We start from the raw sequence: 21,777 nt of genomic DNA, 5'->3' as shown, positions 1-21,777 counted from the left end.
ACTCTGTCATACTGCTCTAGAGGGCATCATTGCACAGTATATCGGGATAGTTGTATGACGTCACATATTGGGCACATGCGCAGAGATTAAATAGATAGAAAAAACCGCCATATGTATATTAATTTATTTATGCCAGAGACACATTATACATCCAAATGGGGCAATAAACGTGTGTGTGTCCACAAGTTGCATTTATACAATAAGTTGTGGTGAAACTTAGCTTGTAGCTGACGTGTGCACATTTTGAGTATGACGTCTCTGATCCACTGGTTAAAGGACACTTTGATTCTCTCCTCTTTCATCTCAAACTGCTTCAAACAACAAAGCGTGTGACGGAAAGGTGGTTACGACTGCACGACTGTCCGTGTTTTATGTGTTGTTTATTATTTTACTTTATGTTAACTGTTTTGTTAAGCGCTTTGTTACAGCTGCCGCTGTTGTGAAAGCGCTATATAAATCAGCATGTATTGTATTGTATTGTGGCTACCTGGATGGACGATATCAGCTTCGTGTACAGTGTACAGGCTCAGGTTTCACAAGTCAATTTGGGAGCAAATTGTTCCTTGGCACAAAAAAAGGCTAGCAAACACTGCTGTATAATACTCAAGTCATTTCTTTTATTGGCTTTTAGGCTCAGCAACAGTGATTTCTAGATCAGAATACAATTCTTAGCACATCATATATGGTATGAAGCCAAACTCTGACAAAAAAGATGGCCCAGTTTTATAATATCTTTTTTGGGGGGCATGGCTGGATAAGGCCAAACCACCATGTTGCCACGTACCACAGATGAAAAAGGCCTTGCTGGGTCTGTCATACACGGAGAGTTCTTTAAATGAATGAATCACAGAACAAGTCTAACAATTTCTTGCTAGTTTACAAGGAGAAAAAAACAAAACAAACAGGACTTCCCATTGCTCTTTTCACATAGAAACGACAATGGTGACAACACTGCGAATATTACATTCTCATTTCAGAGCAGTATTAGACTGTAAAGATGTACACGTTGACTATACATACGCCACACAAAACAGTTACAATATTAAAGATGTGATGTCAAACACCCACCATTTTAAAATTACCACCACTGAAATCTGAAATTTAGTGGAGCGTAATATGGTCATATGTAGCTTTTGCATTTTATTGAAAAGCCTTTTTTTTCCGCACACCCAACACTTGATGTTTCCTTATAAGCATGATGCTGCATTTATGTTGCGTGGTCATCTTTTGTCAATTAAAAGCTCATCTCATGCACACGTTAGTAATAGCACATCTAACAAATCCATAAACCAAGTATCCAATCATGACATGAAGCATGAACATGAACATAATGCTTACACACTTCAAAACCGAGTTCTCCATCATCCCAAACCCTCGAATTGCGGAGAGCAGTTGTTATCGTACAGCTGAACGTCTCAAAAAGAAGTCCCGATCTTTTCCCAAAAGACACAATTACAGCATCTGATTCTAAGTTGGTCTCCTCGCCAACGGGACAATGTCGCATCTCCAAGGTACCTTCCCAAATTCAGAGAGCAAACCTCAGAGAGCACATCTTCTGCGCCGTATCGGTGACATCACAGGGGATGTTTTACCAGCTGTCACTCCAGTGCTGCCAACTGCTCAACGCCGTGCGTGTAATCGGGCCGGCGCGTCTGGACGATCTTGGGCCGCGCGGTCCGCGCCGCGTCGTCCAGCTCGCCGTCATCCCGAGCCGAGCTGTCACCGAGCTCTTCTTGGCAAACGTGGACGACGACACTGGGGGTGGTGGGCGTGGCTGTGTGGAGCTCATATTTGTCGCCTGGAGGTAAGTTTTGTAGTTAGTTAGTAAGAGAACTACAAAACGGTCGTATGTAGGAATTCATCGATGAAGGAGTGCAATCCTTAACTCATTCACTCCCAAAGACGTTTTTAAACGTCTTTTCACACTTGGTCTAGAATTGGCTGGCACTGAATTAACGACCACTGGGGCTATTCAATGAACTGATGAGTACAATGGAAAAGGGATTTTAGAGTGACAACGGCAAGATTTGGTCAGAATTGTACAGTAAACTGCAGGAGAGGGTAGGGGGGTTGGAAGCCAAAATAATGTCCAGGTTAAAAACGTTGCCATTGCCCTCTGGTCATTTGGAGAATATTCTCCAGCCAAATTGATTCTATTCTCAGACCCTCATCCTCACTGGCAGTAAACGACACAAAAGATGAGTTCGGAGGCCCGTGCTCCATTTTGTATAAAATTCAGATGTTGCTTTGCTGCAATGTAATCTTACGATCTAATTAACCAGCAGTTGTCAAACGTAATCTTCTCTCCCACAATTTTTTCGCTAGGTGAAGTCAATTACATTCATAAATAGAATTTCACAAGACGAAACAAACGCTCTAGTCATTTTCAAACCTAAATCTGTTGATAGTAGTACAGTGGTGCACATGAGCTAAATCGGTTTAATTAGATGAAGACGGAAAAGATTCAAATGTACCTGGTCCTAGTTTGGAAATGGCACACAGCAGGTCATAGTTGACGACGGGCATGGCATCCTGAGACTGCTCCCAGCCCACCGGAGGTGAGGCGGGCGGTGAGATCAGGAACTGCTTCTCGGGCTTTGGAGGCTCAAGGCGAGGACTTCCGATGTGGACAGACTGCGGGGAAAAGACAATGACCGTAAGTCCTGGCAAAATTTTACGGGGGGGAAAACCCCCCCCCAAACAAAACTCAATCAAATAGTGTGACTCGCAGGCGTCACCTGGGCAAAGTAGAGGCGCATCTCTTTGCCGTGAAAATCTGTTTTGTGCAGCCGCAGTCTCGCCTCTGCCGCAGCCAGCGCGTCGCTAAAATTAATCCTGACCCGACGGAAGGACTTGAAGTACTGGAACTGAGCTTCTGGGTCAAAAGCGTGGAATAGCGCCTCAAAGCTGGCCTGCACTCAGAAGGAAGAGAGATAATCCGAGAGAAAGGTCAAACCACCAACTCACAAATTGATTGGATCACGATAACTCAAAAGACATGTGACGGTACCGCCAGCCTCGAGTATGAGTAAAAAGTCCCAGAGGACACCCAAGACAATCACACTTATGCCAAGTGTGGTGTCATTTATCTGATGTTCAGATCACAGTTCTGATGGTTGGGATGATTTTACAGCAGCGGTCGCCAACCTTTTCTGCACCACAAACTGGTTTCATGAAAATTCACATTTCGAAAGGCCGGCTGAAGCAGGTTTGATGAATACGGGCCGACTTGCAGCAAACTTGTACCTTAAGTAAGACTGGCAATATCTCTTAGATACAGCTTTGTTTTTCTTGAAAGCCGTAAGCCGCCGGTGTCAAAGTCAAGGCCCCGGGGGCCAGATCTGGTCCGCCGCCTCATTTTATGTGGCCCGCAGAAGAAAAATCATGTGTGTGAACTTGCGTGATCCTTGCTAAAATTTGTACCAAAATGCCAAATGGCCATACGTAGTAAATAACATTTAGATTTCGCAATACTTTTGTTACCGTTTACACTCACTTGAACAATAATTGAACAAACTATTATAGTTGACTCATTTCAAAACTAGTAACCCATTAGTTTGTGGTGCACAAGTAAGAATGCAATGAGACAATTCAACATTTTTGTGGTTTCACTGTCATAATGGCCCTCCGAGGGAATACGCAAGTGGCTCGCGACGAAAATGAGTTTGACATCCCTGCTGTGTAGGCTCATCTTGTGTTCCATTATTTGGCCTGTTTGGGGGGAAAAAAAGCACTCAGGAAAACCTCTTTTCATACTCTGATGATCAAGAACCTTTTTTTGTTCAGTCTCGCTGTGCGGCCCAACATCTGTCCGCGCCCACTCGATGGGCTGCCCCTCCTTTACAGTCACTGATGCAAATAACCCACCAAGCTTCTGGCCGCCATGAACGCTTTCCAGAATGCAAATGCAAGAGATGCCTTTTCCTTGACTTTTTATTATTATTATTTTTAATGATTCTGTTTGCCAGGTCTCCCCCCTTTCTTGTAGGGTTTTCTTCACGTACTACAGGTTCCTCTCACATTCAAAAAAACATGCAAAAGGAGTGAACGTGAGAGTTAATGATTGTCTATATTTACCCGGCGGAATACAAACTGTACAGCTGGATGGATGGATGCGTTAAAATCACCGTTTATGCAACAAAATAAGAGGATGAGGATAAATAAGCGTCAGTCAACTAAAACCATGGATTCATCATCTGCCATCATCAAGAAGGGTTTTGGACGGGGGAGGTATCAACGTCACACCAAAAGCGGTATCAAAAAGAGGAAGAGAAAGTCCCCATTTCTGTCTGCCGCTGCTATGCCGCATCACATTCGGATCAGGAAAAGTGGAGGGGCAGAGACACTTTGCTTACCTGAGCATCGGGATGATTGAACACTTCCCGATTTGTCACGGAGGCGACCAGACAAAAGTGGTTGCACTTGGTGGTCTTGATGTGCATGGCAGGCAACGAGGCGCGTCGAAATCTCCCCCACTTAATTCTTGGATTTGGGGTTGCCGAGAGGCTATCGAAAGGCAGTTGGAAGGAGAGAAACGGGAAGGTCGGGGAAGCGTCGCCTTCTTCGGGGTGACAGGTGAGCGAGAAGTAATCTTGTGGCCAAAAGCAGCAAAACGGGGGGAGCTTTTGGATTTTGTCCGAGGCTCTTTCTGCAAGCTTCCTCCGTCCTTACGCGACACCACAGTGTCCAAGATCAATCTGCGTTCTTAATGATCCATCGGCTTTGTGGCAATCTGTAAATTGATGGAATTTTCCAGGCATTTAGGGTGTGGAGAAATGGCTCACTCAGTTTCGTCCTCAAGCTCCTCTCTCTCGCTCTCCGTCTCTCTCTGCCCCCCATTTTTAACCAGACCCCTTTCTGCAACACATTGACGCACTGCCCACAGCTCCTGCCCACTAACTCGGCGATTCGCTGAGTTCCGACAGGCAGGGAAAGTGGGAGGAGTTTGTCTATTTTCTCTTGACAAACATCATTCAATGACGCCTAATCAGACGGAAAGGACAGCGTGTGTCGATTCGGAGGAAAGTCATGACGTCACCTGACATCTGACACATCAATCGCTCCGTTCAAATCTCATCATCTCAACCCCCTTGGCAAGTCAGATTTTACATGCACAGACCCCGGGAAAGCATGTGCAAGACATAAAACTGAATGAGTTGGGGGTGCGGGGGGAGAAAACAAAGGGTGAGAAAGAGAGCGAACAGCTGAGAAAAAAAAATGAAAAAACAGATGGCAGCTGAACAGCAGCAGAAAAAATGGAGTGGAAAGTGTAACAGAGACATGACGGGTAGGAAGAATGCAAACTGGAGGGGCGAGGTATTGCTCATGGAAAGTATGCGGCGTGATAACTCGCTTTTATGAGGTATTAATAGCCGAGAGCGCGAAGAGAATATCGGGTGATGTTATACAGCTTTCTACCGTCTTTGTTCCCGATTTGTTGCTTTACTGTTGTATATCTTAGTTGCTCCATGTACAGCACTTTGGATGCAGTTTGAAAGTGCTCTATAAATACAATTGAGTTGAGTTGAGAGCTAATGAGTTATGCTTAGCGCATGCATTTGTTCGTTTAGCTTAATTTCCATTCAGGTTCACCCTGCATTTTTGCTGCTGCATTTATCACCGTGGCTTAAAAAAAAACGAGTATGCAATTTTTCACAATTTAAACATTGACTAGGTAACATTAGGAGTGGTGGCTAGTCCGTCACTGAGGGTCTCCCGTTTCTCTGGCGTACTGACAACTAACGAAATCGTTGAAGCGGTGACAGAATAAGCGCTGACGGAAGCGATTTTCGGCCGTCGCCCGAACCGTCACGAATGAGAAAAGCAAAGACGACCTTTGGCAAATCGAGTCTTGCGGCACAACGTCTGCACAGAAAGAATGAAAAGCCAAAACGTTGGTTATGCGGTGCAGTTTGAACTTGTTACCAAAAAAATATAAATAAATCTGCCTTCTCTGGATAGCTCTTGCTTGCAATGAATGTTCCCTTCCTGGCACAATTCGCTTTCTTGTTGCTCGTCAAACTGCTGAGCAAACCCCCATTCTATACCACAACCAAAACAACACGCACAAGCGGAAAATGTTGTAACCTGACAAGTCAGCTGACCCCACGAATCCTTTCAGACACGGACGGTGTAAATAAGCACCAGGATCACAGAGAGAAGGGAACAAACAACCTTTTTTTCCCCCCTTTGCGAAAAGGAATGTCCATTTACTTGAATGTATTCGTCGATTTGACAAAGTGCACGTCTTGTTCGAAAATGATGCCGTCTCCCGAGAGGACGACGTACACTTCAGTTGTACGGTTTGCGTGTCATCAACGTGACCACCATTCTGATCCTTGCTTGCGCAACACATCGGCATACACACGTTTGTAAAATGCATTCATTCATTCATAGCAAACCATTTTTTTCCATTTGACGTGCGCAATGGTATGAACAGACAATGGGTAAGCATGTCCTGTTATCCAAGATGTCACAATCGATTGCGAGCTCAGTAAGCATCCTGCCGGTTTCCACTGACTCGGACTTTCCAGTCCGACAATGACATCGCAAGCATCAGCATTTTAAATCTGTGAACGGGAAAATATTGACAATTTGGAAAAAGCGAGATCCTTCCCTTGAGTCTGCTTGATAGAACAGTTGCCGTTTCCACTCGCTGTCTTGACTTAATGCCGACAGCGCAGGCGCGATGGACACTGGGTGTGAGAAAACGCACACTGACTTTTTCCAAGACCCTTTTTAAGACAATAACGAACAAAAAGTCATTCAAATCCAATTTAGTTTTCAAGCGGGTTATGGAAGCCACACTATGTGTGACCGGACGACAGGGAAAAAGAAATCAATCTTGAAGCGGGTTCGCAAATAGAGGAGAGAAGCTTGTCCTTTGAAATGCATCTTCAGCCATTTGAAGTATAATGTTCACAGTCGTCCTTAATTTGAGTTCCACGCAAATAAGTCGGCAATGCCGCGCGTTCTATTTCAGATCAGAACTCATTGGGCAATTTACCAAATTTGTCATTCTTGTTGGCGACGTGATTAGGCTATTTGAAAATAGAGTTTTTCCTTTTGCTTCAAAAACGCAAATATACAAACAACAGCAACAACAAAAAGCTTGATGCCCATGGATGTTTCTTTCCTGTGGCGCGCCGAACTAATCTAAAGTTGGATGTGAGCGCAACGTTTGTCCCCACGCACACCACAACAAAGCGATGACACGAACCCATGAGGTGTGTCAGGAAAGGTGCAGAACTGGTATCACAAAAGATCGATTTCAAAACCAAACGAGGGGTTTTCCACTTCAAAGTGCGTCAGACAATCGACCGGCGCATCTCGCGAGCAGATCCTTCTGTGCCTGCTTCGTTTGCCTGCTCGCAACACCCTGAGACTCTCACACTTTCTGGCCGATCGAACTACTGCACATCTTTCGTGATGCCAGCCCCGTCTTCTTCCTTTCAGTGGGACGCGATCTCCCTTATTCAACATATATATCCAGCGCGGCAGCTTGTTGGTGTGCTTCACTTTGCCCTTGTGACATAATGTTGCTATTTCCCCCTATGCCGGTCCGACACGTGGTCATGGAATAACCTTGCAACAGAAATGCCACTTTAAAACTTTCCATTCCAACAGCTGACATTTGTTTTAATCGGGTTCCCAATTTAGAAAAATGAAGAGGAAGAACACGAAAAGAAAAAAAAACATGAGGACGATGCCAAACATAGTCATCGTGCCAATTCCGTCGGTTACCAGTCGAGGTGATTAATCGACAGCTAATGATTATCACATTCGTCAACAGATATTTTAGTAATTGGGTAATCCTTTTGATCCGTCGTTTGAATTGTCTAAACTCCTCTGATGTCAGCCTCTGAACAGTCATCTTTCTCTGAATTGGGTCATCTTTTGTGAAAGGAGACGAATCATTCTTCTGCGTTTCATTAAAACATCTGCTTTTGCTTTGGAAAACATCAACCTGAGCCAGTCATTGAATCACTTTCAAAAAACTTTGGTGGGTATTATCAATCACTCTCGTGTGATACTGCCATTAATTGTTTTGTTTATACCCCCCCCCCCGCCCCGCCCATCTCTAAACCAGTGATTCCCAACCTTTATTCATCCAAAGCACATACAGTATTTTAAGTTTGAAATCTCACGGCACACCACCAAAGAAAAACTGTCACAAAAAGGGTCGAGAAAATTTAGAGTGTGCTTTTGAGTGATGATTTAGAGTTGTATGTCGAAAATACTCATTCTATTTAACATTAATTTATGATATTTTTAAACATTCAGCTGAGCATATGAGTAGTATTACTGAATAAAAATATGTATTATTGTAGTTAATAATTTGCACTATGCCACTTGACTAATCGATACAGACATTATAAACGTCATGTTTGATACTGTTATTTTCTGGTAAAGCAAAGTGCAATAAAAGCATAAAATCACCCTCATGTTTTTTACCAGTACTCGTACCCGGTCTGGGCTGTTTGGTGGCTCCGGCCCGCTGGGGGTGTCATTGGTGTCAGAACCGTTAATGGCTTCTTCGAGATGTGCCAGGCATTTTAGCCTCATAATGAACTTCTCGTGACTAATGTGAGAGGGTGTGAAAGGCATGAAACAAAATTTTAACACACCTGCTCCCCATTTACACCAACCATATCTTGTAACACAAACAAGTCATGTGACACTGGAGAGTTAAAATGGCGAACTTGGCTCAATTTTATTATTTTGTTTGAACTTACTTTTGGTGTCAGCTTTTTGGACATTTAATGGTTTTATGTTGAGTTTTGAATGGACAGTAACTCTAAACTGACTACTTGACATTGTAGCAAATGTGTCATTTCTTCAGTGCTGTCCCAAGTAAAGGTATAATAAAATATTGACAACAATATGAGGGATATCCTTGCTTTTGTGAGATGCTGTCAATCCAAAACATTATTTTTTTGGTGCCGGTTTCCTCAAATTGCTGGCGTCGGTGATGAAACCTTGTACCTCGAAAATCATCCCCTTTCAGGAAACCCCCAAAACAGCATGTTTGTTCAACAATTAACACTACATCATCCAAGAGAGCAAGCCATTTTCAACACTTTAGATTGGTCCATAATTTGTAATAACACCAACTAGGGTGGATTGACCAATGGTTTAGATTTGTGGAGTAAAAAAAAAAAAACTAAGTTACAAAATTGTGATTTAAGAGGTTTGAGCAGACGCCAGAGAAATAAATGTGTGTGTGTGTGTGCGTGTGTGCCTAAGGAATGGGCTAATGGGAGGCATCAATATTGTGCAGTTTGTAGTTTGCTGTTTGACAGTGTGAAATCCAGTCCATTGTCTGACAAGGGATCTGACACATTCAATATGGCGGCTCTTGTACAGTATCCCCAAAACGCGCCAATCCGTATCTATGTAAAGGTGTCTATACAATTCTATACAATCTATCTTTTATGGGCAAAACGCAACGCTCAATAACAAATCTCACTATGAATGCCACCTACTGGGCAACAAAAGTCACTGCTAGTTTGTTTACGCTTGGAACTTGTTTTAAAGCGAATGCACTCGAACAAATGCATAGATGACAGCAATAAATAAAAACGGCCTCATTCAGGCATCAGCCAGTTTAACATTTTTCTTCTTACCTTCAAACGTCCGTCGTTACATAAATCCTCCGACACTTTGTACGCAACAAGGGCGTTTGGTAAAGCATTAACCTGAACATCCACCGCTGTTGCATCCTCTTCGCAAACATTCTCCGATTGCTGCATTGCCAGTGGTTTTATTTTGTCGAAAGTGCTTTCTGGAGACACAGACAAACAGAAAGAAAGCAGCTTAGCGTCGAACACACCCACTAGCCATTATACTTTCGGTGCAAGCACCTCATTTTGCGATATTATGACAATTGTTTTTTTTTTCCCACAATCACAATTATCTTAAATGGTTTCACGCCTTTCGGTACTTCCAAGCAAAGTGGTCCGAACGAATATAAAGCTATACTGAACCAGCGTTTTACGGTATTAAAAACCGCTACAAGACACAACTCGCAGGATAAACCGACCAGGAAACGCAGAAGACGACGCTAAACGAGTAAAGTCCGTCCCATTCCGTGTATTTATCTTCTTTCACACACTCCAAACGTAAGCAGTACACCAGTGAGCAGAATGTGCCAATTATTCAGGCTATACGATCCTGTAGTTTGTTTGTTGAATGACTCTGTAGGATAGAGGAAGTGACGTCATTCTACAGAGCAGCTGATTTCCAGTCTCCACCCACGGATATGATATCACAGAGAAAGAGAGCGATCGAGAGATAGAGATTGAGATCAAGATAGAGATAGAGAGATAGAGATTTATCGCGTCGATATCTCCAACGCGTGTCTGGCGTTTCACCATATCGTCATGAATACGTTATACAATACATAAGTTCCCACTTTCAATTTACAGGGAAAAATTACGTTCTGTGCATGAATATAGAATAAGTGGTGGGAAGTAACTAAGTACAATTACCATATATATACTGTGTATATATATATATATATATATTACATTGTATATATATTGTACTTATATATGTACTTATATAAGTATAGATAGATAAGTGTGTGTGTGCGTGTGTGTGTATGCATGCGGGGTGTGTCCGCGAACTGACTTACAAAAAAAATGGGTTGGTGAGTAGGTGTACATGCCTCTTATACCCAAAGTTAGATGAAATAGGCACCACCTCACCTGAGCCCCGTGTGATGGATGACAAGCGACATTGAAAATGGATGTAATGTGTGAAAATGCAATCGAAAGAGCTGTCTGTAAAATTCAGATGAGACTTCAAGATCATTTCATATGCATTCTTTGAAACAGTTGGTGACTTTTTACAGCACACCTAATGACCATTTGTCAAACTCTGGTGAAATTCACTCAGTTCTGCCTCTCGCCTTTAGGTTAAATTTTGTTAGACTAAACCGGGTACCTTATTACCTCGGACTGTTTTTTTTTTTTTTTTTTAATCACACCCTTGGAGACCGAGAGTAATTTCCTTCTCTTTCATGTTAGAGTATGGCTTTTGTGACCGTAACACCTGTGGTGACTATTTTTCAAAAAAAAAAAAGGGACTCGCAGAAGTCGTCAGAAGTTGTTCATCCCTCAACATTCAGACTTCAACAAGACAACCATTCACACCCCCACATAGTGGGAACTAAAACCACATTATTACATGAGTGAATCCCTCAACAGTGACATATTGTCACGTTTAATTTTGCAGAATGACCAACAAGTTTGGTGTCTTTTCAGCGGTCCTGTTTGGTGTGGTGCCCAAAATCAAATTATGCTGTAGTTTAAGCTCTGAGTCATGTGGGGATCAGGCTTGGTTTAATCCTCCAGAGAGAGAAAGAGCGTGCGGGTACATTTGTGTGTGAGAGAGAGAGAGAGAGAGAGAGAGACAGAGGAAGGTCTGTTTGTGTTTGTCCATGTCTAACTCTGCTTAAGGTGCAGTCCACTTTTTAGTTTTCAACAAGGAAAGACTTGACCACTGCTCCTGAATTTCAATGCCTGAATATTAGCAGAGGTCTCATTATTTGGAGTTTTTAAACACTGACTTGTCGTCCAAAAGGTATTTCGTATTGCACCTTGAAACTCTGGATTGACCAGAACCTTATCACACCTGACTTGGAAGGTACCTTAAATCAAACTTTTACTTAGCTTTTGGAACTATAATTTTAGTTTGATACATTTTTCATTTAATTTGAGCTACATCTTAGTTTTGCATTTTGTCATTTTAAATCTGGAAAATTGTATTCATTTTAGGATCACTCCGATGGTCCGTATTTAGATGAACTTGTAAACTGAAAATTGTTTCTTGTATTTTTACAATCCGATTTTTTCCCACTGGAATTCTGAACACCTTTGACAGAACTACATTCCAAGAAGTTGGCCATTCAGCCCTTTGTACTTTTCCGATGGCTCAGTCAGACGTCTGGGCAAATCCGGACCTACCAAACTCCACTTTGGTCCACAGCCCCGTCACTTTTTCTTCAGATGCAACCAACCAAAGAGGAGAAAACGATGGGGACGGACAAGAAGAAAACGAAGAGGTCGAACTTGCTGAAGAGGTCGGGGAGGAAATTTTGTTAATGGCCGAGGCAACAGATGGACGATCTGACAAAGAAAGCGTAGATCCAGGTGAACAGGAAGAAATGGGAATTCTCTCAACGGCCCTGGTACCAAACGAAACGACAGGGGAAGAAGAGGAAAGGCGGGAGAGACGGGAGGAGTGTGGAGTGGCAGGAGAAAATGAACGGCCCGATTTAACGGCTGGACAGACGAAAAAAGTGAGCAGCTTCAAAGAGGAGGCTACGCCAACAGGGGCTTGGAATTTGTGCCACATCTCAGCAGCAGCGATGCAACTTGAAGATGACAACAACGACGAGGAAGGTAATAAAACAGACAAAAATGCCCAGCATTCGAACGGTGTTGAAAGTACAGAGCTACCAGTGGAAGATGTAGAAGAAACCCAGACAGCAATCGAGAGTTATGCCGAGACCGGTGACAGCATTCCGATTTTGCAAAGTGAAACGGAGCATGTCGATTGGGAGGAATCGGCAACCGGGGGGATTATCCACGAACAAGAAGGCTCAAGTGACACTGAGACTCCTGACAACCAGAATGACTTTTCAACTGCTTTAGTTGAGAAAAGCAAACATCGTGTGAGTGAAGACGAAAGACAAGAGGATAACGCGACTGAGGAAGAGATTGAGAAAGAGACGAAAATCCAGCATGAAGACCAGTTGATCAGAATCCAAAACCTGGGTCACATTCCAAGAATGGTTGAAGCCGAGAATGGGCGACACAAGGAAGAAAATAAGGAAAACGGAATATGGGAGGAACCCATCGGGAACAAAGAGATCACCTGGCATGAGGAAAGGTCTGACCAAACAAACATAGAAGCAGAAGTTCCGGTTTATCTTTCAACAATGGACAAAGACAGAAATGGCAGTCGCAAAAATGAAGAGCACGGAGAGCGAGAGGAACCGATTGGGATTGAGAGCCAATCACAAGGAGAGCAGCAAAGATCACGTGACATCGACATGGTGAGCGACGGTCTGGCGAGTCACCGCACAACACCGGACGATGACGAAGATGAAAATGCCGCAAGTGCAGACCAAAACGCTCATGAGATAGGGGAAACGGGCGTCGACGTGACGCAGGAAGAAGAACACCAGATAACACCGAGCCCGGAGGAAGCCGCTCACGGTATCCAAGCCGCGCTTACCACGGCGCAGGATTCCCATGAAAATGCAGAGTCAACGAACGAGACCACTCAGAGCGATCAAGCCGCAGCTACGAATTCACAAGAGTCCCTCGAAGTCGCAGTGACGATAGATGAGGCCGCTCACAGCGCCCGTGTCTCGGCTACGGTATCCCAAGAGGACCGGCAAGGCGCGTCGACCACCGGTGAAGACGACAAGCATGTCGAGGCTCCCCGTAGGGTTCGAGCCTCGGTTAATAATCCGCAGAGGTCCGATGAAGGTTGGCAGATGGAAGCCGCCGGCACATCCATCCATTTAGAGGACCGCGTGAAAGATGTCGGCATTGAGTTAGCAATGGCGGTCAAGGGTAACGATGATCCTTGCCAGGCTTCAGATACAAGTGCTGTCATACCTCAGTGGTCTTCTGCTGAACCTGCCGTCATTCCGACCGGCCCATTGATCGACATTGTGAAACATGGTGAAACTAGCCCAAGCGACAAAACAAACAGCTCAACAGAACAGGACTCGGCCAATACGATCTTACAGCGGGAGGTCGTGAATATGGAGACGCAGGAGTTGGTGACGGTCACAATGTCTGCTTCAGACAAAGAAATGAAACCAAGTCTGGAAACCGAAGACCTACCAGATCAACCAGAGGAGGACGTTAGTGTTTACGGATTTGGGACATCTGAAATAAAGGAGCAAAAAGAAAATATTTCCTTCACGGAAGTGGACGGAGATGACCAAACCCCCGAGGAGAAAGAAGAGCTGGATAACAACGTTGCGCTTGACAACCGAGTTGAGGATATACATTTCATCGCCCACCAAGATGCTACACAGCAGGATGTTGGATCAGAGGGAGAAGCAAAACTGCCAGCAGAGGAGCTCATGTCAGAGGAATCCATAGTTGATGTATGCGAACATGCAGGAGATCGGATTCTCGGCGAACAACGCAGCGAAAGTCACGATGGGCTCGATCACCATTTAGATCATGAGAGTGAAGACACAGACGCGAGTCATAACAGAGAACTTGAAGAGCTGGGGAAGGTTGAAACAAAAGAGGCCACGGACAGCGGGTCGGAAGCACGTGAAGACAAGAAACCTGTTACGGAAAAGTTCGAACTGGATCGAAATGGAAGCGTCAAAGAATTGAAACAAGCCACGGAGAACGGGATACTTTCTTCGGAGACGCAGTCGATAACGAAGGAAGTGTTGTCCACTCGGAAAAAGGATAACGCGTGGATTAAAATCAAGCAAGGAGAACCGGACGCATCCGCCGAAAAACCCCCCCAGCGAGAGAACGCCGTAAGAGCAGACCTCAAAGAATCTTTAACCGACAACTTCAATTTCGTCGCGAGGGACGCTTGGATGAAGGAGCTCAAGTCAGTCATCAAAGACGAAGTTCTTTCTAAAAAGAAAGACGACCGGGTGAAGAAAAAGAGGGTGGTGCTGTTGGAGGACGGACAGCCGTTCGTTCCTATTCGGGACTGGCAGCCAGAGAAGCGACAGGAGATGATTTCACCAAAAGCGGAGGACAGTCTTTTGCCACCCGCGCGGGACAACACAACGGCAACACCACATGACCAGGACGATGAGATCTCACTTTACGTCAAGGTAAAACATCTTATTTATTCATGGATTTCTTATCGGGATGGCCTTAGAATGCACTCAGCAAAGTTCCACGTTCAAAGTGTAAAAGCGATGCTTTGACCACAACTCAACCCAGCTGTATTTCCAGAGCGCTCTTAACACAAGCCACCGCTGTATACAAAGTGCTGTGCAATGGAGCAAAAATAATTCATACAACAGACAATAAAACAAGAAATTCATAAGAAAGATAGTAGAAAGCACAAAAACAGGAAAACTAAAAAGCAAATACCATGCTGAGTCAAAAGCCAAAGAATCAAAATGAGTGATAAAGATGGGCAGCTGGGGGCTTGCCGAACGTTCAAGCGGGAGATCGGAAGAGGCAACGCAAAAGGCTCGATCCCCTCTGAGCCTCCACTTGGTCCTCTGTACCTCTAATAACGCCTGGTCCGCAGACCTGAGGCACCGGCCAGGTGTGTAGGGGCGGAGGAGCTCAGAGAGGCAAGGTGGGGCGAGGACAGTTAACGATTTGAAAACAAATAATAGGATCTTCAACAAAAAAACTAAACTAAAATGTGTAGGCAGCCAGTGAAGGGATGCCAGAGTAGGAGTGATGTGCTCCCTCTTACGAGCACCAGTCAAGAGGCGAGCGGCAGTATTCTGGACCACCTGGAGACGCTTCATGGAGGATTGGCTGACTCCAAAGTCAAGTTTCTGTTTGTGCTCCCTGAAACATAATAAAAACATTTAACATGGTGGCAATTGCCCATCAAAACCAGCCATCCATTCTCAACACCGCTTGTCCTGAACAGGGTCGCAGGGGGTGCTGGATCCTATCCCATCCAACTTTGGGCAAAAGGCAGACGACACCCTGAATTGGTCGGCAGTCAGTCGCAGGGCACATATAGGGACGAACAACCATTCGCACGCATATCCTCACGGTCACTGACTGAGAACCGATCCCACGCTGTCCGCTCACAGGTCAGGCGAGTGGACCACGGCATCATCAGCGACTCCATTAAAAAGAAAAATAACAAAAACCAGTAAATGACAACATGAGTGTGGCGTATATTTGGGAATCATAAAGAGCTTAACTTACATTTAAAGCTGTTGATGGTGCGGCTGAATTCCTTAAACCGGAAAGTGATATGGTATGTACAAACTTCCATGAATGAAACAGAAACTTTTGTCCGTTTTCAAGTAGTCAAAGTTAAAAAGTGCTTCTCTCACACTTTACAATGTTGATTCGATATTGCTCTGACGGTGAGCCTCGACGGCTCGATCGGACAGCTGTTCTTGGGGTTTTAAAACGGTGGCATCTGCCAAAGCAGTGAAACAGTCTTCCAAGTGGGACGTCAAACAACGGAGAGACGTTTTTGCCCGATCAGCTGTTCAAAGGGGAAGTCAACACATTATTTGTCCTTTATTACTTCCACAGCATTTCCAATCGGAAGGTTTAATACCTTGAAAAAATGTGCTAATACTGTGTGTGAGAGCCGCTTGTCTCACGTTGAGACAAAAACTGTCTTTGTCAAGGAAGCTGTTGGCTGACGGAATCAATTCAAACTCCTCCGCTGATGGTTCGCACACCCAAGGTGATGTTTGAACCTGGTTCTTAAAAAGTAATCAAATCGAAATCCTTGTGCTCCGTCGGTCTCGCACATATCCATGCGAACCAAATTGAGAGCAATTATTTGCAGAGCGGGAATGTTCTACTGCTGGCGTTAGGAGGCTAATCTCCGCATTCTCACTCTCTAAGCTGATTAGCTTGCCGTTTGGTGTTCAGAGAGTTGTGGGCACGGCAGTCCTGGAAGCAGCACGCTTCCTGTGCCATTTCATTGTGATAGAGTCGGATTTTAGAAGTGCTTCAATTCCAACTGCGTCGGTTCCTCTCTCGCGACAAAAAGTCAAAAGTATTCACACAGAGACATGACTTTGACTCCAGCGAGTCCGTTATGCTTCCGCCATCGAGACCGCGCACCTCACCTGCACTTTAAATGGAATAAGGGAAGACACTTGAACGGGCCAGGATTCAAGTCGGCTGTGTTCAGTCCCACAGCGGCGCAAACACTCTTTTCTAATTGCGCCCGTAGACGAAAATGCGAAAAGAAAGTAAACTGAACGTTGTGCTAGACTTGGTCCTAAATGTGACCTGTGTGATGTGTCTAGCTGTGTGTGTTTTCAGTGCACTGCATGTTTGCACTGTGGTTTCGAGGAAAGAAATTTCATCTGTGCTGTATTTTTATTTTTTTTAAACTACAAACTCCCCCTTGAAACAATTCTAATATCACCACGGAGGGGGGAATATTTTGCTTCTGGGAACCGTTGTCATTTAGGCCTCCTAGTCTGTTTCTCCATGTTGCTGCTGTCCCATTTTTGTTCCTGTCTTCCCTTAAATGTACTTCTCCATTTTTTTAATAGTGTGTTGTCGTCTGCAGATGGTGAAAAAAGTAACAAGTCTATTTCGACAAGCTAAGCAAAAATGGTGGAAAGTACATCCGTTTTCAAATGTAGTGGTGTAAAAAGTCACGAGGAAAAGAAACACTCAAGGAGTATGTGCAGTCAACAACTAATTTTTTGTGCTTCTTTACTCTTTACTCCCTACCCCTGAATAACATTTTTAATAATCTTTGTACCTCGGCTACCTTTACCATCTTTGTGAGGCATCATTTACAATAAATTATTTTTGTTGCTCATCTATACGGTCGGTGAACAGATTTCTTCGTTTGTGTGTGTGTGTGTGTGTGTTTAGGCGGGCAGCGATGGGGAGAGCATCGGTAACTGCCCATTCTCTCAGCGACTTTTTATGATCCTCTGGCTCAAAGGCGTCATCTTCAATGTCACCACCGTTGACCTCAAGAGGTAATTGTTACTCTTAGTATTGCGCGCATATACAGTATATATATTTATTTATTTATTTTTTTACTTCCTGTGTTCCAAAAACATGCATGGCAGGCTGATTGAACACTCCAAATTGTCCCTAGGTGTGAGTGTGAGTACGGATGGTTATTCGTTTCTATGTGCTCTGTGATTGGCTGGCAACCGGTTCAGGGTGTCCCCCACCTACTGCCCGTAGACAGCCGGGATAGGCTCCGGCACCCCGCGCGACCCTAGTGAGGATAAAGCAGATCGAAAAATGGATGGATGTCATTATGACTTTGCGAACGTGTTAGCATTTGTTCGTGATAGACAATGTCATGTTCCAACGTACATACACATTTTATTTGATCACATTCCCGCCATAAGAGGCATAACAGTAAATCAAAGAGCCCCTGCATTTAATCATAGTTCTGAGTATTTATTTATAATGTTTTCCAACCTTTTTTTTTTTCCTTTGTGTGCTAACTTCTGACCTGGTCTGGCACATTGTCTTTTTTGCTTACGTTGTCTTTTCAGAAAGCCTGCTGACTTACAAGAGCTCGCTCCAGGCACCAACCCTCCATTTATGACCTTCAACGGAGAGGTCAAGATTGATGTCAACAAAATCGAGGAGTTCCTAGAGGAGAAACTGGCCCCGCCGCGGTACACAAACACAAGCGCACTACTCTGTAAATAAACATAAGTGGCAAAAGTACTCGCGCTGTGTACTTAAACGTGGAAGTAGAAATGCTCGTTTAGAAACGCCGCTTTGCTGTTTGAAATGTAACACAAAATGTTTTGTCTGAAAATCTCACAGGATTCCAGACCTTTGAAATGGTAATGTATACACCACTCACTAAAACTTAGAGATACTGAGCTTTTGGGTGAAATCTCACAATGAACATAAAATGCACTAAAACCTTCACAGGTAAACTAAATTTGACCTTCTCTAAACTTTTGAACGCACAACTTTTCACAGTTTCAGAGTATATTTTAGCACAACTTTGCTAACAAGGAGCCGAACAGCAAAATTGGTATTTGGGGGATGCCGTCAAGCTGAAGAACGAGTCCTATTGGGTCTTTTTGGTCTGTGGGACTCCAGAGACAGCAGAAGGGAAGCGGAATGTGGCTTTGTCCGTAGCTGTCGCAAAAAGACGCGCGTGGGAACAGTTTGGTGAGACCGTGAAGAACGCCTTCCTGATAGCTTCAAAGATATTCTGGTCTTATGCTCAGGAACGAGAAGCAGTGCGCCACCAGCACGGTGGATTATAATTATAAGAATCGAGCGCTGCTGACCTTGACTTGGGATGTTGTGAATCAGTGCTGACCAACCTTCAAAGACCTAAATTCCACTGATATCGTCCTACGAGGAAGCAGAGTCTGGGGACGCTGAGGTGTTTAAAAAGCACCTCGGTTCAGGGTCCCGGCGGTGGATCAGATCCGCCCGAGGTTCCTCAAGGCTCTGAATGTTGACCCTTTTGGTTGTGTTCTGTAGTGTCTCGTGGACATCGGGGACTGGGCCTCTAGATTGGCAGGTAGCAGCGCCCATTTTAAAGAAGCAGGACCGGAGGGTGTGTTTCGACTACAGGGGGATGAACTGCTCAGCCTCCCTTGCTAAGGTCTAGTGGGCCTCTGAGTGGCCGGCGAGAGGGAAATCCGGGCTTCCATGCTTAGGCTGCTGCCCCTGTGATCTGACCACGGATAAGAGGAAGACGACCGATTGATGGATAACTGGCGTTTGGCTTGGCCCATGAATGGATCGATAACTTCAGTTAACCTGTCATGGTTTTTGTACACTACATGCTATGTTTTCATGGAAAACCTGAATATGTCTGGGTGACCTCAAACCTTAAAGTTGTCAGGCTTTATTCTGTGACAAGTTGTTTTGGTATCACCAGCTACCCAAGACTGTCACCGAAACATCCAGAGGCCAACACAGCCGGCATTGATGTCTTTGCCAAGTTCTCTGCTTATATCAAGAACCCAAGGAAAGAAACCAATGACGGTAGGATACAAAGAGGTTCTACCATTTGTCTTGTGAAGCTACAGAATACAAAATGTATTGTACCTGTTGTACTTTTTTTTTTAATGAAGCTAAATCCCAAATCCACCGTGGTTTACATGCCTGCTAAACGCGGGCTTGTTTGGATTTGTGACCAACTGGGGTCCAACAAATCGGTACTTCACCGTGTCCCAGCCAAACCACTTATCCTCACTCGAGTCGCGTTTGTGCTGGAGTCTAACCCGGCTGACTTTGGGCTAGAGACAGGGTATATACTCCCTGGACTGGTCACCAGCCAATCACAGGACTCAAATACACAAGCATTCATGCTCACTTTCACAGCTGCAGAAAATTTGTGTCTTCAATTAACCGCTCCCCATCTTATACTTATTTCTGTGATGACGTTGATGGTCAGTAACGACATTCTCTGGTTTACTTCTCTGATGATTCCTCTGACGATGTAAAGAAGCAACATGGGCTGAATCTTTCGGGTGCAGGTGTCAAACTCAAGACCCAGGGGCCAGATGTGGCCCACCAAAGTTACTGTTGGCCCTTTTCCACCGCGTTTGTGCTAGTGCTACTTTCCAGGCCAGTGCCTAGGTTAGCATCAGTTCTTTCTTTTTCCACCAGCGAAATTGGCTCGACCTCTTGAAACTGGTGCTTAAGATGACCCCAATGATTTGCTGGGCCAGACTCTGGCACCAACTATGTCAGGGGGCAGGGAGCGGGGTTATCATGACGATCGCAGATGGACGACCGAACGTGGATGTGCCCAGCTAGCGTGCGATCTCCGACTCGCAGCCAGCCTCATAATCATCTCCAGTGATTAACTCATTCAGTACCAGCCAATTCTGGACCAAGTCTGAAAAGACGTTTAAATACGTCTTTGGGAGTGAATGAGTTAAGAAAGATATAAGTGTTTGCTGATGGCATGTCCCTGCCTGACATAATCGATGCTATGCTAAGTTGCCTAGCAGATGCCAACAGCGCACTATTATCATGGCGCATGTGCTCTTGGGTAAACGTCGACGTAAGTGGTGACGTTTGGCCGCTTTACGACGTAGCTCCTACTTGGCTCTTTGCCGGTGGAAAACCAAACAGGTTATTTGTAAGAACTTGTTAAGCAGCAACTAAGCACAGCACTGGCACCGAATGAGGACAGAGGTTATTTTGGGGAGGGGGGGGGGGGGGGGTGAAAAAGGGACATGAGTGAATCTTTTCATTCTCCGCCCGTGTCTTCAGCCTTAGAGAAAGCACTGCTGAAGTCTCTTCGGCATCTTGACGACTTCCTGCGGACTCCCCTCGCTGCTGAGATTGACTGCAATGCCCCGGGAGACGTCCCAGAGTCCACCAGGAGTTTCCTGGACGGACCAGAGCTCACCCTGGCCGACTGCAACCTGCTTCCTAAATTACACATCCTGAAGGTCCGCTGCTTCTCGCCGCAATTTACCGGATGGCACATGGATCATCTGCAATGATTTTCTACTCGAAGGTTTTCTTTCATCTTTCCAGGTGGTAGCCAAGAAATATCATGGATTTGAGATCCCCGCAGAGATGTCGGGCATTTGGCGCTACTTGAACTGTGCCTATCAGAGAGAGGAATTCAACAACACCTGCCCAGCCGAGAGGGAAATCGAGTTTGCCTATGCCGATATTGTTAAAAAAGTTAAATAAAAGGTCCAGTCATCCAGTAATCGAGATCAGAGGTGGGTAAAGTATGGCTAGAGGGTATTGGGGGAGGGGGGTACCAAAAAAAAACAAGCATGGTTGTGTATTTCACAGTGTAAGCCAACAATCAAGTTTTCATGTTTGAAAGTTAGACCAAATAGCACACAAAAAAAAGACATTTAAAATGCCTGCGTCATCCAATTGTTATCTCTTATTTGCATTGTTTTTGTTACACAACTATTTTAGGACTAGATTTTATCATTCACAAGTGTTAGAATTACATACGGTCGCGCATTTTGCACTGTCAATTTATCACAAAACTTCTTTGATTCATGATCGGACTCACTGTATCCGAGTGTGACCGCTCAACAAAATATGGAAAGTGTCAAATCCTGAATAAAGTCCCCTTAATACGCTCATGTTGTGATCTTGAATTTTG

General features: G+C 44.6%; 2 protein-coding genes across 6 annotated transcripts; one reads left to right on the top strand and one right to left on the bottom strand.

Annotated features, from left to right (window-relative positions):
- Window positions 1–595: 595 nt before the first annotated feature.
- On the bottom strand, window positions 596–10,228 carry LOC147210447 (calcipressin-1-like). Of its 2 annotated transcripts, XM_086110721.1 has the most exons (5): window positions 10,043–10,228; window positions 9,627–9,784; window positions 2,739–2,912; window positions 2,475–2,634; window positions 596–1,798 (listed from the first exon to the last, which is right to left on the bottom strand). In XM_086110721.1, the coding sequence occupies exons 2-5, from the start codon at window positions 9,750–9,752 to the stop codon at window positions 1,599–1,601; spliced, it is 660 nt and encodes a 219-aa protein (XP_085966847.1). In that variant the 5' UTR covers window positions 9,753–9,784; window positions 10,043–10,228; the 3' UTR covers window positions 596–1,598. The 2 variants fall into 2 exon arrangements, with proteins under 2 accessions (XP_085966847.1, XP_085966855.1); XM_086110729.1 differs by lacking the exons at window positions 9,627–9,784; window positions 10,043–10,228 and adding an exon at window positions 4,356–4,497.
- LOC147210446 (uncharacterized) lies at window positions 4,442–21,754 on the top strand. 4 transcript variants are annotated; one of them, XM_086110679.1, is made up of 7 exons: window positions 4,442–4,575; window positions 11,887–14,836; window positions 17,562–17,671; window positions 18,206–18,331; window positions 19,567–19,673; window positions 20,913–21,094; window positions 21,183–21,754. In XM_086110679.1, the coding sequence occupies exons 2-7, from the start codon at window positions 11,933–11,935 to the stop codon at window positions 21,342–21,344; spliced, it is 3,591 nt and encodes a 1,196-aa protein (XP_085966805.1). In that variant the 5' UTR covers window positions 4,442–4,575; window positions 11,887–11,932; the 3' UTR covers window positions 21,345–21,754. The 4 variants fall into 4 exon arrangements, 2 of the variants coding, with proteins under 2 accessions (XP_085966805.1, XP_085966795.1); XM_086110669.1 differs by lacking the exon at window positions 4,442–4,575 and adding an exon at window positions 11,404–11,649; XR_015100884.1 differs by lacking the exons at window positions 4,442–4,575; window positions 21,183–21,754 and adding an exon at window positions 11,404–11,649 and having other exon boundaries at window positions 18,486–19,673; window positions 20,913–20,963.
- Window positions 21,755–21,777: the final 23 nt, after the last annotated feature.

The sequence above is a fragment of the Hippocampus guttulatus genome, chromosome 1 (assembly GCF_054856545.1).
Source record: "Hippocampus guttulatus isolate MCC_2025c chromosome 1, RoL_Hgut_1.0, whole genome shotgun sequence".
NCBI classification, from domain to species: domain Eukaryota; kingdom Metazoa; phylum Chordata; class Actinopteri; order Syngnathiformes; family Syngnathidae; genus Hippocampus; species Hippocampus guttulatus.
The sequence above is the reverse complement of the archived record's forward strand: the minus strand, read 5'-3'. Positions and strand labels throughout refer to the sequence as shown.